General features: G+C 36.1%; 1 protein-coding gene across 1 annotated transcript in view; it reads left to right on the top strand.

Moving 5' to 3' along the window:
• The window catches only part of LOC308639419 (E3 ubiquitin-protein ligase HUWE1), a gene marked incomplete at its 3' end in the record, with an annotated part of 125,142 nt that overhangs the window by 18,384 nt on the left and 88,465 nt on the right, over positions 1-18,293 (top strand). Inside the window, exon 3 of the mRNA XM_081277679.1 lies at positions 14,220-14,288. Coding sequence (XP_081133805.1) covers positions 14,244-14,288 — 45 coding nt within the window. The 5' untranslated portion in view covers positions 14,220-14,243. The remainder of the gene's footprint in view (positions 1-14,219; positions 14,289-18,293) is intronic.

Genomic DNA, 18,293 nt, shown 5'->3' with positions numbered 1-18,293 from the left:
GCTGTCACCTGAGTTCAACAGTCATTTGGAAACAATTATTTTGAAACAAATTCCTAATGCATTCACTCTCAAGGCTGGCCTGTGTAGACAAATAAACTGTACAGCTTGAAAAAAAATCCCTACCTCAGATCTGAGTTAGATATTTGTTTCACCAGGCATTTTTATTTTTCAAAATAAGTTTCAGGTGAAGTGATCTTTTTTAAGTAAATTGACTGCTGACAGATGAAGATGTTTTCCTGAAGTCACTGAATGCTGACTATGGCCTTTTGGGTCCAATTCACCTGTTAGAATGGGGCTAGCTTTTCTGTGGGATTTTGACATTTGAGTAGAGTATTGGTTTAAAGCTGATTTCTTAAAGATACAAATGCTTTCTCCGCCTTTCCCATTTCTAACATTTCTAACATTTCTGTTAGAAAGGCGGAGAAAGCATTTGTATCTTTGAAACAGATGTGATTAGATAAAAAATACCAGTCCTTGTTATAATTGCTCTTTTACACCAAGTCTGGCCACAAATAACGAAGAGTATTGGAAACAGATTCTTAAAGGGACTGTTTTGGAACATCAATTTAAAGTTTTGTAAACAGGAATTTTTCCTTTCCTCCATCATACACATAATTTAAAACTTGGGCATTGCTGTTTTTATTTTTTGTTGAGAATGCTAAGAAGGACTTCTTGGCATGCTCATTTCCTCTCTTCTGACAAACTGATAATCTACAACGCTGGTGAGCCCTATTCTGTTGCCTAGTTGTTTTGATACCAGTTTCTTTAAAGTAATTGGGAGTAAATGGCCAGAAGGATAATTCCCGCATTTGTAGTTTCCCAGACTATAGAGTAGAGGATATGGCTGGGATATGTTCTCAGTTAACATTCTCACCTCCAAAGTCAATGTTGAAAATTTCTGATTCCAGTTTGTTTCCCTTCCCATATTTTCTTTGCATGATAATACTGCAGTGCAAAGAACCCTGAGCAAGCATGCACACTTAATCTGAGGTGTTCAGATTCTAAATGAGACTGTCATAGTATTTCTGCAGATAATTTCCAGATTTGTCTTGGGTGAGTCAAGGTTATTCTAATGTTGCTTTTTTTTTTTTTTTGAGAGAGAGAGAGAGAGAGACAGACAGAGAGACAACATCTTTTTTTTTTTTTTTGTATGTGGTGCTGAGGATTGAACCCGGGCCTCACACATGCCAGGCAAGCACGCTACCGCTTGAGCCACATCCCCAGCCCCTCTAATGTTGCTTTATCATTACATCTTGCTGTCAGTTCCCAATAGAAACTAGGTCAGCAATCCTCAGGGCACCAATGAGAGTCATGTTTTATGTATCTGAGGATGGGACACTGGTGTCTATAGGAGAGGGGGGGTGTAGGGTTGGCTGTGTAAATAGATATTATGTGCACTGTAGAGTTGTGGGACAAATTTGTGTTTTTTAAACACAGTTCTTCCATTTAACTAGCTGTGTGGCCACTTTTGGCCTCAGTGAACTACGTACAGTCTTCATTTCCACGTTAAAATGATTATAGAGACAATGCATGGTAGGTATAGAATAAAGTTACCTGTTGCTATGATCATAAATGGTTCTTAAAATATTTGCTGACTGGATATTAATGTAGGTGATTAGAATGTCTTTGTCTCTTTCTGATATAATGGATGGTCAGGACAGCTCCCACCTGAGTTTACATTTGGAGACTGCAAGAGGCAAAGGGAATCATTGCAAGACCAAAAAAAAAAAAAATACTTGATTTTAAGTATTTTGCTATTTGGGACATTGGAGTTTAATGTCCTCTAAGTGTTTTTTTTTTTTTTTAAGTCTCCTAATGCTTTTCCACAATATCAGTGCTAGTTTGAGGCTGATTTTAATTTATCCTCACTCCCATGCATCTGTGTGATACCAATAATTTATCACATCTTCAAAAATCGATTGCTTCTTGTGTACCAAGCTCTGATGGCAGCTAATCCAAGCCTTTGTTTAGATGATACTGTTTTCAATTTGGTGTATGTCCTTAGGCTGAGGGGCCACTGTCCTCTTAAGAAAAATTTTACAAAAGAAAGAATTCTGATTATAAGTGACTTAGAGAAAATTTGGAAGGATCTGGAAAGCATGAAGTGTAAATAAAAACTGTTTTGTTCTGCCATCTAGAGGCAGCTACTGATAATGTATATTTCTGCCCTTAGGTTTTTTCACCTTCTATATCCTTTGGCAGACATTTTCTCATTAATAATCTGGAAACTGATACGTACAGAGTGCTGTGTAAACGCATTCAAAGTGTTACCCAGTCAAGATTTAAGAGATTAGGGAGAGATTGTGCTAATTCTGGATAGTGTTTGGGTTATTCAAAACCCGTTTTAAAGAGAAATAATGAAAGGCTAAATGTTTCTCTTTCTATAAGTTTCTTAGGGATTCTTTTCAATTATCTCCCCTACAATATATTTTGGGTCTATTTAAAAAGATCTACTAGTGTCCCCCCCCCCAATTCCTTTCTTTCAATGAGTTCATAGTATTCTGCTTCTATTTATAGCCATCCTTTTCAAAAAACACTTTTATACACATGCTATCTATACTTCTTCACCTGACTCCAGTCCAGCTTCTCTTTCTACCATATCCCTTTATCACTTTTCAGGTTATGTCCAATTCTAGTGCACATTTCTCTGCGAATTTATCTCATTTCAACATTTACCATCTATTGTCTTTCAGGATACCACGATTAACTAGTCTTGCTCTTTGCCAGCTTCTCTATTGCTGGTTCTCCTTCCTTTGCCCTGCCCATTAAGTGTTAAAACAAATAATTCACTTGTGGGCTTTCTACCTTTCTTCTTTGTGAGCAGTCATTTCTACACCCATGGCTTCAAGTACTGTCCTGTATGCTGAGAGTCACAGGCTTCATTTTCAGTGCATACTTTTTTCCTGAACTCCATTCTGCAAACATTTGCATACCTATCATGTGGAAAATAAGGTGTTAAGTGCTGAGAAGTTAACATTCTAAGAAATCAAACCAATAATCACAGTTAGATTGCAGGGTGTTGTAAAAGAAAAAAATAACAATGGGACCAGCATTAGGTGGATTGCCTTGAGAAGCCTGAGTGTTAGTTTTAATATAAGCTCCTTAAATCGAACTAGTTGGGAGGGAGGAAAAAATATTCCAATAGAAACAGTACTTGTAGTGGAGTATGGGCCAGAAAGGACTTAGAACATTCTGCAAATTAAATAGACTAATGTGGTTGTACAGAGAGAAGGGATTGGAGAGAGTTCCAGGAGCCAAATCATACTCAGACCCCCATGGGTCATGGTTAGAATTTGTATACAATTGGGGAAACCATTGAAAGATTTTAATCATGGAAGTAACATGATCTGATTTATGTTTTAAGTAGATTACTTTTGCTGCTGTCTGGAGAATGGATTGAGAATGGAATTGGTGAGATTAGTTATTCCTGTTTCAGTTGAGAAAATAAGCACACAGGTGAATTTGACCATGGTCATGTAGTGAGTAAGTGATATGGCAGGGATTCTTACCCACGTGTACTGATTCTGAGCCTGGATCCTGATCTGATGCTTTTCAGACTTTAATATGTGAATCATCTAAGGATTTGTTAAAGTGCAGATTCTGAATCCTCAGGTGTGAGTGGGTCTTGATGCTAAATAGGGCTACCGACGTTGGGCCACACTTTGAGGAGTAAAGCTAGTCTGCCATTACACTCATGTGTTACTGACTCAGATTTCAGAACTTTGGGTATCCTCTGCCCTTAAGCTGGTTCGGTACTAGATTTTATCAGAGGTGATAACTACAGAATAAGGTCACCCTTTAAAAGAGTGACTTCCCTTGGTATATTTTAGTTGTACATATTTGTTCCTGATGTAAATGGCAAAATAAAATTCAGACCTTAAAGGTAAGGGAAAGTTGAGGAATGAGGAATTTAAAAAGTAAATGCTCAATTAAATAGAAGTATTTAAGTAATGGTAATAGTTATGGATGGTGAGTCATAGTTCATTTTCTTAAAGCTGGTTAATTTTCTTTTTTAAATATTTTTTTTTAGTTGTAGATGGACCTTTATTTTTATGTGGTGCTGAGGATCAAACCCAGTGCCTCACAGGTGTGAGGCAAGGGCTCTATCTACTACTGTACTGAGCTACAGCACCAGCCCCATTAAGTTTCTTTCTAACCTAAATTTAGGAAGAAATATTTATTACCCATACAGATTGCTAAGTGCTTAGAGTTCTGATTCTGACCCCAAAAAAGGCAGCAGTCCATTCTTGGGGATTTGTTTCAAACTACTTTTTGATAGAGGATTTTTATGTAATGGAGTTTTCACCTGTTTACTTCCAGAAGGTAGAACTCATTCTCCTATTAGTCCCCTTCCTCATTGAGATTGATAACTTAGCTTTTCACTTTGTACCCCAGTCTCTTCCCTCTTGAAATAATTTTTTGCACAATAGGATCTAACAATGCATAAGGATCTGTCACAGATTTATATTTCATCTGAAAATATTTACTTTGTGCCAGAATTTATTAACCAGGCAAGGTACTTTTCTCTTAGCCTCAATTTGCTCTCTGTAAATTGGGACAAAACTTGGCTTGAGGGTTGAGGACTGCATGATAGAATATCATATGCACCTGCTGGGCAACAAGTCAGTGTATTCTTTGGAATACTTGAATTGGTAGACTTGAAAGTATGTTCTATCTTCTAATAAGCTTTTTTTACGTAAGATTTCTTGGAACTATTAATAATGTCAGTCAGCCATGTGACTGTCCTACAGGAAAGGAAATTCTGTTCATAACATTTCCCAAATTATAGAGCAAGATGCTCTAACACACTTTAAAAAAACTAGCTCAGTATTGTCTGGATTATAGTGGGCATTCAAAAATATTCTCCTCTCCCACTGTGAAACCAGCATAGAAATTTAAATTAAGTATTTCTTACAATAGAATTATAGAAACCAGTTTAGCTTTGTACTTGTTAGGGAGACATTTGTGTTTGCTCATTCATTTGTTTTGGCTTGATTTTTTTTAATTGGGTGTATCAGATGCTCACACTTGGTACTTAGAGTATAGAGCCACTGATGTAGATAACCTGAGACAATTTACAAATCTTTTTTTAATAAATATTTTTTTAAAGAGAGAGGGAGAGAGAGAGAGAGAATTTTAATATTTATTTTTTAGTTTTTGGCAGACACAACATCTTTGTTTGTATGTGGTGCTGAGAATCGAACCCAGGCTGCACGCATGCCAGGCGAGCGAGCTACCACTTGAGCCACATCCCCAGCCCCACAATTTACAAACCTTATGCAACCAACAGCAGTTTGTAGGCATCCATAGTCTGGTGTTGGCAGCAGAAACACCAACTAAGCTGCTTTGTGAGAAATGCTTGGCTGTAGTTCCTGACTGCCTAACTTCCTTGGTTCCCCCCCCATATTCTTTTTTTTTATTATTATTAGTTGTTCAAAACATTACATAGCTCTTGACATATCATATTTCATACATTTGATTCAAGTGGGTTATGAACTCCCATTTTTTCCCCCGTATACAGATTGCAGAATCACATTGGTTACACATCCACGTTTTTACATACTTCCATACTAGTGTCTGTTGTATTCTTCTGCCTTTCCTATCCTCTACTATCCTCCCTTCCCTCCCCTCCCCTCCCATCTTCTCTCTCTACCCCATCTACTGTAATTCATTTCTCTCCCTTGTTTTTTTCCCTTTCCCCTCAATTCCTCTTATATGTAATTTTGTATAACGATGAGGGTCTCCTTCCATTTCCATGCAATTTCCCTTCTCTCTCCCTTTCCCTCCTACCTCTCGTCCCTGGTTAATGTTAATCTTCTTCTCATGCTCTTCTTCCCTGCTCTGTTCTTAGTTGCTCTCCTTATATCAAAGAAGACATTTGGCATTTGTTTTTTAGGGATTGGCTAGCTTCAATTAGCATAATCTGCTCTAGTGCCATCCATTCCCCTGCAAATGTTTTTTGTCATTTTTTAGTGCTGAGTAATACTCCATTGTGTATAAATGCCACATTTTTTTTATCCATTCATCTATTGAAGGGCATCTGGGTTGGTTCCACAGACTAGCTATTGTGAATTATGCTGCTATGAACATCGATGTAGCAGTATCCCTATAGTACGCTCTTTTAAGGTCTTTAGGGAATAGTCCGAGAAGGGGAATAGCTGGGTCAAGTGATGGTTCCATTCCCAGCTTTCCCAGGAATCTCCATACTGCTTTCCAAATTGGCCGCACCAATTTGCAGTCCCACCAGCAATGTACAAGTGTACCTTTTTCCCCACATCCTCGCCAGCACTTGTTGTTTGACTTCATAATGGCTGCCAATCTTATTGGAGTGAGATGGTATCTTAGGGTGGTTTTGATTTGCATTTCTCTGACTGCTAGAGATGGTGAGCATTTTTTCATGTACTTGTTGATTGTTTGTATGTCCTCCTCTGAGAAGTGTCTGTTCAGGAGCAATAGTAACAAAAGCAGCATGGTACTCTGGTACCAAAACAGGCAGGTGGACCAATGGTACAGAATAGAGGACACAGAGACCAATCCACAAAATTACAACTATCTTATTTTTGACAAAGGGGCTAAAAGCATGCAATGGAGGAAGGATAGCATCTTCAACAAATGGTGCTGGGAATACTGGAATTCCATATGCAACAAAATGAATCTGAATCCCTTTCTCTCGCCATGCACAAAAGTTAACTCAAAATGGATCAAGGAGCTTGATATCAAAACAGAGACTCTGCGTCTGATAGAAGAAAAAGTTGGCTCCGATCTACATACTGTGGGGTCGGGCTCCAAATTCCTTACTAGGACACCCATAGCATAAGAGTTAAAAACAAGAATCAACAAATTGGACTCACTCAAACTAAAAAGTTTTTTCTCAGCAAGAGAAACAATAAGAGAGGTAAATAGGGAGCCTACATCCTGGGAACAAATTTTTACTCCTCACACTTAAGATAGAGCCCTAATATCCAGAGTATACAAAGAACTCAAAAAATTAAACAAGAAAACAAATAATCCACCCCATATTCTAATGTGGATCTCTAGCCTCCCCTCAATTCTGTGAGCTATCAGATATCCTAGTAAATTATTTTTCTGCCTTAGTTAGCCAGTCTTGCTGTTTGTACATTATTCTTAGTCAAAACAACTCTACCTAGAGCAAGAATCTTATTTGTGTGAAGATTTACCAGTAACCTTATCTGTGTTTTGTAAGCCATTAAAATGGTTGTGATTTTCTTAACTCAGTGCATATATTATTTAGTGCTTTTGTTTGATTAATTGAATTGAGAATTGAATTTTTTAAATAGATTTTACTTTTATAATTTTTACTTGGTGTATTATAATTACATATAGCAGTGGGATTCATTGTGACATTCATACCTGCCCAAAATTTGACAAAATTCACTCCCAAGTACCTCCCCATCTACTTTCTTCCTCTCCCTGATCCCCTTCCTATATTCTACTAGTCTCTCTTCTATTTGGTGAGATCCCTTTTTATTCCTTTTTTTGGTCTTCTGCATGAGAGAAAATATTTGACACGTGACTTTCTGAGTCAGGCCTATTTCATTTAGCATGGTATTCTCCAGTTCCATCTATTTGCCAGCAAATGCCATAATTTCATTATTCTTTATGGCTGACTAAAACTTATTGCATTTATATACCACATTTTCTTTGTCTATTCATCTGTTGACTGACACTCAGGCTGGTTCCATAACTTGGCTATTGCAAATTGTGCTGCTGTAAACATTGGTGTGCATATATTGCTATAGTGTGCGGATTTTAATTCCTTTGGATAAATAGCTAGAAATGGGAGACCAGGATCACATGATGGTTCCATTCTTTGTCTTTTTTTGGGGGGAGTGGGTACCTGGGATTGAACCTAGAAGCACTTAACCAGTGAACCACATCCCCAGCCCTTTTTTTGTATTTTATTTAGAGACAGACAGGGTCTTACTGAGTTGCTTAGTGCCTCGCTTTTGTTGAAGCTGGCTTCGAACTTGTGGTCCTCCTGCCTCAGCTTCTGGAGTGGCTGGGATTATAGGCATGTGCTACCTCACCTGGCCATTCTTTGTCTTTTGAGGACTTTCTATAGTGGTTGTACCAATTTTTCAGTCCCACCAACAATGTGTGTTCCTTTTCTGCTCAACCTCACCAGCATTTGTTATTTGTACTTGTTGATTGCCATTCCAACTGGGGTCAGATAAACTGTCCATGTGGCTTTAATTTGTATTAGCAAAATTGAGCAGAAGGTACAGAAATTTACCATATACCTCCTGACCCCACATGTGGATACCTCCTCCAGTATCAGCATTTCTTCCCTGGGGTGATGTGTTTGTTATAAATGGTGAACCTACATTGACATGTGAAGACCACAGTTTAAATTAGTGTTCACCCTTGTACTTTTTGGGTTTGGATACATTTATAACAACATGTATCCACTATTATGGTATCATACATAATAATTGGACTGCCCCAAAACCCTCGGTTTTCCACCTCAGTCGTGTCTCCCCCCCCCCCTCTCTCTCTCTCTACTAACCCCTGGGAACCCCTGAAGTTTTAACTGTTTCCATAACTTCTTTTCTAGAATATCATGTAGTTGGAAGCATATAGTATGTATGTATAGTTTGTTTTTTCAGATTGATGTATTTCACTTAGTAATATGAATTTAAATCTCCTTTATGTCTGTTTTTTACTTGATAGCTCATTTCTTTTTAGTGCAGAATAATATTACATTGTCTGGCTGTACCACAGTTTGTTTATCTATCAAAAGACAACTTGGTTGCTTCTAAGTTTTGACAATTATTAAATAAAGCTACTAGAAACAGTTGCACACAGGTGTTTGTGTGGACACAAGTTCATTTTGTTTGGGTAAATACCAAGGAGTGTGATTACTGAGTCATATGGTAAGACTATGTTTACTTTTGTAAGAAAACTATCTTCCAAAATAGATGTCCAACCAGCAATGAATGAGAGCTGTTGTTCCACATCCTTGCCAGCATTTGATGTTATTAGTGTCATTGTTCTGGATTTGCCCATTCTAATAGGTGTATAGTGATTTCTCATTGTTGTTTTAATTTTCATTGTCCTGATGACTATGATGTGGAACATCATTTCATATGCTTATTTGTCATCTGTATGTCTTTGAGATGTTTGTTGAGATCTTTGACCCACTTTTTCATTGGCTTATTATCTTATTGTTTTCAGAGTTCTTTGTGTATTTTGAATAACCGTCCTATGTCTTTGAAAACATTTTCTCCTCTCAGGGCTTGTCATTTTATTCTCTGGAAAGTGTGTTTTTCAGCAAAGAAGATATTAATTTTAATGAATTTGTGTTTAAAATTCTTGCTTTCATGGGTGATAGTGCCTCGGTTGTATCTAAAAAGTCATCACCAAACCCTGTGTCATCTAGATTTTCTTCTTTGTTAACCTTGTAATCTAGGAGAAATCTAATTTTACATTTACATTCAGATTCATGATGCAGTTTGAGTTAATCTTTGTGAATAATTTGAGTGTAAAGGTCTAGGTTTATTTTTGCACATGGATGTGGACTTGTTCCAGCACTATTTGTTGGGAATACTAATCTTTCATCATTATGTTGCCTTTGTTACTTTGTCAAAGAATAATTGACTATATTTATGTGTCTAGTTTTGAGCTTTATGTTCCATTTATCTGTTTGTTCTCACTAATATTACACATTCTTGATTACTGTGGCTTTATTATATATATATTTAGTTGTAGGTGGACACAGCACCTTTATTTTTTTATTTTTATGTAGTGCTGAAGATCAAACCCAGTGCCTCATGCATGCTAGGCAAGCAAGCACTCTACCACTGAGCCACAACCCCAGCCCCTCTCTGTATAAATTTAGAATCAGTTTGTCAATATTAACAAAATAACTTCTTGAGATTGTTAGTCGGAGTCTCATTGAACGTATAGATCAAGTTGGGAAGAATTTGTCAGTATTGAGTAGTTTTATCCATGGACATGGAATCTGCTTTATTTAGTTATTTTTTGGTTTCTTTCATTACTGTTTTATGGTGATATTGTGCGAAATTTGGTAGATTTTTGCCTAAGTATTTTGGACATGAATATAAATGATATTGTATTTTTATTTCAAATTCCACTTGTTTGATGCTAGTATAGTACATAAGAAAGCAGTTGACTTTTGTATATTAGCTTTATATCCTACAACCTTGCTATAATCAATTACTTGTTCCAGGAGCATTGCTATTTTCTTTGTTTTGTATCTTTAGATTTTCGACATAGATGATTGTGTCATCTGTGAAAAAGCACAGTTTTCTGTCTTCCTTCCCCATATAGGTACCTTTTATTTTTTTCTGTCATCTTAATGCATTAAGTAGGACTTGCAATATAGTGTCAAAAGCAGTGATAAGGTGGGTTACCCTTGCCTTGTTCCTGATCTTGGGGGCAAAACTAGTTTCTCACCATTAAGGTATGGTATTATTTGTACTTTTAAAAAAAGTTACTCTATATTGGTTTGAGGTATTTTACCTTTTTTCTTAGCTTACTGAGATTGTTTTTTCACCACTGAATTTTTAGTTTTTTGTATATTCTATATATGGTTTTCAAATCTTTTCTTCCAGTAAGTTTTATCATTTTACATTTAATTCTGCGATCCATTTTGAGTTAATTTGTATGTAAACTATGAAACTTAGGTGAAAGTTAATATTTTTACCCATGGATGATTTCTTGTTTTGATACCCTTTGTTTATAAAATATTCTTTTTGAATGGCTTTTTCACCTACGTGAAAAAAACAGTTGGGCATATTTGTATGGGTCTCTTTCTGGGTTCTCTATTCTGCCATATTGATCTATGCTATCTATTCCTCAGCCAATAATATACAATCTTGATTTTTATGTATATATATGTATGTGTGTGTATGTGTATGTATGCATATACAAATGCATGCATATGTGTATATAATTATAAATTGAGTAGAGTGACATAGCAGTGGAATAGAATAGTATTTGCTGGGGTTAGAGAAATGTTGGTCAAAGTATACAAAGCATACATTTCAGGAGGTATGAATTCAAGAGATCTGTTGGACAACATAGCAATTATATAGTTAATATCCCTGTATTATATATATGAAAACTGCCAAGAGTAGATTTTAAGTGTTCTCACCACAACAAAACGTATGTGAGGCAGTATACAGGCATTAATTAGCTTGATTTAGACAATTTGTAGTATTTACCTATTTCTAAACATCATATAAATACATATAATTTTTATTTGTTAACACTGAGCTACATCCATAGCTCTTTTATTTTTTTTTAATTTCAAGACAGGGTCTCATTAAGTTGCCCTTGCTGGCCTCAAACTTGAGATCCTCCTGCCTCAGTGACCTGATTTTGCTGGTATTATAGTTCTGCATCACTATGCCAGCTTTTCAATTTAAAAAGTAAATGTGAGATAATAAATTTCTCTTTTTAAGCCCCCCAAATGTGTAGTGATTCATTACTGTTTCTTTTACAAAATTGATTCAGCTGTTGTTATTCCTTTGTAATTCCACATACACTGTAGTATAATCTAGGTTTATTGACCAAAAAATTTTCTGGGTTTTGTATGATAAACATATTAAACACACAGAAACACACATAAATTTTAGGAGATGACATTTCTGCTATGTTCCTTCTTAGATAGCTTCATATATTGAGATCATCTTTTTTTTTTTTTTTTTTAAATCAGCCTTTGTAGTTTTCAGTGCACACGTTCTTCCTGTGCATGTTTTGTAGATTTACAACTAGGTGTTTCACAGTTTTTGAGTGATTGTGTATCTTTAACTTAGGAGCTCACATATCCATTTTTCTACATTTTATCTTGTATCCTATGACTATTGAGATCATTTCTTAGCTGAGAAGGTTGTTTTTGTAGATGTTTGGGGGATTTTCTATGTAAATAATCCAAATAGGAGCAGATTTTTGTTTCTTTCTGGTCTGTATGCCTGTTATTTCCTTTTCATGCTGTATTATAATGGCTAGAACTTCAAACCTCTGTTGAATAGAGGTGGTTTGAAAAGATATTATTGCCATGTTCCTGATCTTAAAGGGAAAGCATCAGTTATTTGGATGGTGTAGGGTTGAGGCTGATTTCTATTTCATGCAGCAGAGGCAGTTTAATTGCCTCCCTGCAAATGACAGTAGTCCCAATAATGTGACAGCCACAGTGGGTGTAGGAAGTTTTCTAAGCAAAGGAGAAAAAAAAAAAAGCAAGCTTGTTGGAAGCAGGCATTTTGTTCATTCTGTATTAGATGCTGAGGTAAGCTTTTTTTTTGTTTTTGTACCAGGGATTGAACCCAGGGGTGCTCAACTATGAAGCCACATCCCCAGCCCTTTTTATCTTTTATTTTGAGACAGATTAGGGCCTAGGTTGATTGGGGCCTTGTTAAATTTCTGAGGCTGATTTTGAACTTGTGATCCTCCTACCATAGCTTCTGGAGTTGCTGGGATTACAGGTGTGTCCAACTGCACCCAGTATAATTACATACCCTAAATACCAACTATAGAGGGACAGCATCTTTTTTTTTCTCAATAGAAACATTTTATATTGATAAATGTTTGAAGTAATGGATGTTAAGTACGCTGATTTGATCACTACACATTGTGTGCATGTGTCAAAATATCACACTGCACTCCATAAATATCTACAATTATCTTGTATCAATTAAAAACAAAATGTTTTAGCTAGGCTTGTGATGCACATCTGTAATTCTGATGACTTTGGAGGTTGAGGTTGAGGCGGAAGGATCGCAAATTAGAGGCCAGACTGAGCAATTTAGCAAGACCCTGTGTCAAAATTTTGTTAAAGAAAGCACTGGGGATGCAGCTTGATGTTAAGAGTTGCCCATAGCTTCAATCCCTAGTACTGAAATAGATGAATGGAATTAAATAAAATTGAAATGTTTTAGAATTAGAATATATTCTGGATTTTTCATGATCTCTTCCTGAATGCCTGTTGATTGAATGAACACAGATTATGTGAGCAAATGCAAGCTATTTCCACAGTACTGAATGTATTGGACTAAATTTAGACCAAAGGCTGGCAGAAATTTGTACTTAAAACTGTCACCTTTATATTATGGCAACCTTCTTTGTAGGACATTGACCTTTGGTGATTGCTATAGTGAGTACATTGTTACTTGCAGATTTTTTTTTTTAAATAAAGAACCTGCAATCTCTCTCTACCTCTGTGCATTTGTCCTACTTTCTAATGGTAGAAAACTTCTCTACCATCAGAAATCACTCAGAAGAGATTATACTGTGGGTCCCATCAGGCTATTTCTCTGCTTTTTAACTAAAGTGATTGTTTTCTGTGCTCAGGACATTTCTGGTAGGAGTCTTAACCTCATTTACTAATTTAAAAAATAATCATATTGTCTTTGTAAAAACAACAAAAGAAGCTTATGGCAAGGGCTGGGGTTGTAGTTTAGTGGTAGAAAGCTTGCCTAGCATGTGTGAGGGACACTGGGTTCGATTCTCAGCACTGCATATAAATAAAATAAAGCATTGCTAAAATATACATACACAATCCTTGTTTTGCAATGAATTAACATTTTGATGCATATCCTTTCTAAATTGTTTTCTTCAGATGAAGTTTATATTATGCATTCTATATTTATATTGTACATTCTACCATTTTATTTTGTAGCAAGGATCTCTGTTTGAATTTTATTTATGTATTAACAGTTATATAACAATTCCATTTTTAACCATTTCTCTTTTTGATATTTGGTCCTTTACAATATTCTACTATTATATATGATCATACAATATGGATTCTTATGGTTAAATATTTGTGTGCATCCTTACTACTTTCTTTGAATAAATTTATAGAGGAAGAATTGCTAAGTTTTACAGTGAATTGCAGGACTGTTGTGAATTCTTCCATCCTGAGTTGTAAACATTGTACACTTTTGTTTTCATCTAATGGTTTGAGAGCCTTGTAAAAGAAAGACAATTTTGTTTTGGCTTAATTTGGCTTCAGGCTTATGTAGCCGGGATATGGGTTAGTTTCATCTGAGGAGATTCTTTACTCTTCTCATGTTCATAGATGTGTCTATATGAGTTGGCATAGCATTGTAACTCTAGTGTTTTTACTTTTAAGCATTTCATATGCTCTTCATTCTATATTGTATATGGGTAAGCCTGTAGAGCTCAAGACTGCAACTTTTAAATTCTAAATTCTTTTGGAATTGTTTTTTTTTCAGGTCGTAAAGCAGAAAATCGAAAACATGAAAGTAGACAGGACTAAACTGAAAAAGACACCTACTGAGGCTGTAAGTATCCAGATGTTTGCTTTGCCAGTTTTCTTCATTTTAGAAAAAAAAAAAAAAACTTTGTGATCAGTTCACCCATGTTGATCTTCTAAAAATGTCTTTGCTCATACAAACTATAATAAAATAGTAACTTTTGGGTGCTGGGGGGAATAAAGAGCCCATTGTAGAGCAGTTTCCTAGCATATATCACACCCTGGGTTTGAGTCCCATCACAACAACAATAAAGAAAAAAACCCAGTAATTTGTTTTTGAAACAGATTTCATTTGGAACTTTTGTTGGTTTAAAAAAAAAATGGCCAAGTGACCATGGAATGTGACCAGTGGCATAGTACTTTGTAACTGTGTGTATCTTACATAGGTTTTTAAGCTGTTATTCCTATGCACTGAAAGGCAGTGTAGTACAATGGAAAAAACAGATATAGATTCAATTTCTGACTATAGCTGTTGGACCATTCTTGGTTTTGTTTTTTACAAAATGATAGTGACAATACATGCTAATTTTCTTCTGAGGTCAGTTGTATTTTTCCCATTTTTTATTGGTTGTTCTTAGTTATACATGATTGTAGAATCCATTTTGATAAAATTATACAAGCAAGGAATATATCTTATTCTAATTAGGACTCGAGGCCAGTGTTTTATTTTTATTTTTAAAATATTTTTCTAGTTGTTCATGGACATTTATTCATTTATATGTGGTGCTGAGAATTGAGCCCAGTGCCTCACACATAGTAGACGAGCATTCTACCACTGAGCCATGACCCCAGCCCGAGGCCATCGTTTTCACTTTCTTTTTATTACTGATTTTTTAAAAAAATACCTTTTTAGTTGTCAATGGTCCTTTTATTTTGCAGTTGTTGAAGGACCTTTATTGTATTCATTTATTTATACGTGGTACTGAGAATTGAACCCAGTGCCTCACATGCTAGGCAAGTACTCTGCCACTGAGCCACAACCCCAGCCCCAATATTGATTTGTTTTTGAGGGGTGTGACTGGTGATTGAACCCAGGGATGCTTTACCACTGAGCTAAAGCCCCAGCCCTTTTTGCTTTTTATTTTGACACATGGTTTTGCCAGATTGCTTAGGATCTCACTAAGTTGCTGAGATTGACCTTGTGCTGTGGGCTTCTCCTGTCTCAGCCTCCCAAGTTCCTGGAATTACAGGTGTGTGCCACTTCACCTGTATTATTACTGATTCTTTTTGTTTGTTTGTTTTTGGTACCAAGGATTGATCTCAGTGGTGCATAACCACTGAGCCACATTCCCAGATCTTCTTATTTTTTATTTTGAAACAGGGTCTCATGAAGTTGTCTAGGGCCTCCCTAAGTTGTTTTAAATGTGTAATCCTCCTGCCTCCGCCTCCCTGGTGCTGGGATTACAGGCATGCACCACTATTCCCAGCTTATTACTGATTCTTCATCATACAATTCAATTCATCCTGTGTATTGGGTATTCATGTCAGTTGATTCTAGGTCAAGAGTCAAAATTCCAGCTTTAGTTCAGTGTTCCATCAGTTATCTACAACCACATTGTGAGGTTAAAGAAGGGTTTTTGAAAATTCTCACATAGACCCTATTTCCCATTACAATTATCACAAGCTTTGGAATCAGATCTGGGATTTAATCTTACCAGGCTTCTGTTGCCTCATATCCATAGCTACAAAATAGGATTGGTAATTCCTCCCTCTTTGATTTGAGACAGTTTCTTAGCCTAGTATCTGGCATACAATAAATGAGATCATTTTCTAAAATACAGGCCACTTGGGTGTTTTTTAAGAAGTCTAACCTCTGTCAAGTATCACTGAAAACATTTTGCTATATTTCTTACAGTCTTAAAAAAAATCTGCTTTTACACTCACAGTCATTCTGCCCTTTTCACTTGGCAGTTGTGTTAAGGAGGATGATAAATACTCTCTTCTCATCCTTGACAGTATTATGAATTGTCTTTTAAAATTTTTGTAAATTTACTAGGTGGGGATTGCTTCAATTCCTATTTTTAAATTTACCATCTTGTTCCTTTCATTTTATATTTGAAATTAGAATACCTGTGCTTATTACTCAATGCTTTATATATATGGGGGGGGGATTCATTTTCACATCTGTTGCTGATATTTTTCATTAACTTTTGATTGGGTTTTCATGTGTTTTGGCATCTAGAAGTTTTGACAGCTGTGTACTAAAATATCTTTGGAACCTGAAGAACAAGAAGAAAATTCTCAGGCAATGAAAATTAAAATATAAAGACAGTGGCATCAGCTTTAGAATTCACTAATAAGAGACTTAGTGTGTATGAAGACTTATATGGTAGTACAGGGGTTATATATTTTGGGGAGCGATGGTATTGGTCATTGTTTGGCTGTGTATCATGGGAACTATTGCATAAATCAAAAGTCAGATATTTTTTAAAGAAAAAAGTTAAAGGAGAAGAAGAAAATATTGGTGAATGTTTACCTGGTCTTAGGGTGGGGATTGCCTTTTCAAAAATTAAAGGAAACGGGAAAAAACATAATGGAAATGAAAAATACCATATCTTTGGATAAAAGACAAATGACCCATAACCATTGTAACAAGACATTTATGTGTCCTCCCTGGATAAGTATCTATTCAAGTCCTTTGTGGTTTCTTTTTTTTTTTTAGTTATTGCTTTGACTTCTTATATTTGTTTGTTTGTTTTTGGGTACTGGGCATTGAACCCTCTGGGGTTCTTAACCACTAACTACAATCCAATCCTTTTTTTCATTTTTTCTTTTGAGCCAGGCTCTTGGTAGTTGCTAAGGACCTTGAAATTTTCATCTTCCTGCCTCAGTCCCTAAGTTTCTGGAATAGGCATGCACCACTGCTCCTGGCAGCCTTTTCCCATTTAAAAAATTGGGTTATTTGAGGGGTTTTTTGTTGTTATTGAGTATGGGAATTTTTTTTTAATTAACCCCTGGTATTATGAAAAGTGAAATAAGTCCATCACAAAGAGAGAGTCTCAAATAGTAAGAAGTATGGATTTAGGCAACAGGGAAAGTGGGGAATTAGGGAGGAGTTGTTCAATGGATTCAAATTTACAAGATGAGTAAATTCCAGATCTTTGCTGCAGAATATAGTGCCTATGATTAACAGCAAGATATTTTGTACTTAGAAGGTAAGTGTTCTTATCGCACTCAGAGAAACTTGGCTATTACCTGGATTGTTGTCATGGTGACATGAGTGGATACATACATCTAAACTCACCAAATGTATATGTTAATTATATGCTGTTTTTATATGCCACTTATATCTCAGTAGAGCTCATGTGGCTGGAGGAGGGCACATGACAAGCTGGAGAAAATACTTATAACCCCATGTTTAGTAACTGAGTCAGTAGGAGAAATGAATATCCCAATGACAAAATGGGCATGAGACATTTCAAATAACAACAACAAAACAAAGCCAGTAAAAGTAGAATTTTCAAGTCACTGTACTTTTAAGGCTTTAGTTGCCCATTTTTTTCAAGTTGCATATAAGAAGGCCCAATTTCTCTTACTGTGGCCAATACTTGGTGTTATTTTTAGAAAAGTTTTTAATTGATCACTTTGTATATTGGCAACAATGAAGATAATTTTACTCTAGGTTTGATATTTATTGGCATAAGTCAATATAAACTCTGGTATGCAGCTATTGAACTAGCAAGTGTTATTCTCATTACCATAAATAAGAAAATCACACTTCCTTTGATTTGGGGGAGGCGGTACCAGGGATTGAACCCAGTGGTGCTTGTCCAGTGAGCCACACCCCCAGCCCTTTTAAAAAATATTTTATTTAGAGACATGGTTTCACCGTGTTGATTTAGGATCTCGTTGAGTTGCTGAGGCTGGCTTTCAACTCACAATCCTCCTGCCTCGGCCTCCCAAGCCATGGGGATTACATGCATGCACCATGTTACCCGGCTTGTTTGCATTTGTATAGCATGGATAAGATGGTAAATATGCTGTTGTGCTAACTGGATGTTGTGAGCAGAAAAAACAGATACTTTAGATGCTC

The sequence above is a fragment of the Spermophilus citellus genome, assembly GCF_964194105.1.
Source record: "Spermophilus citellus genome assembly, chromosome: X".
Taxonomy (NCBI): domain Eukaryota; kingdom Metazoa; phylum Chordata; class Mammalia; order Rodentia; family Sciuridae; genus Spermophilus; species Spermophilus citellus.
This window is presented reverse-complemented; position numbering and strand designations above follow the sequence as displayed.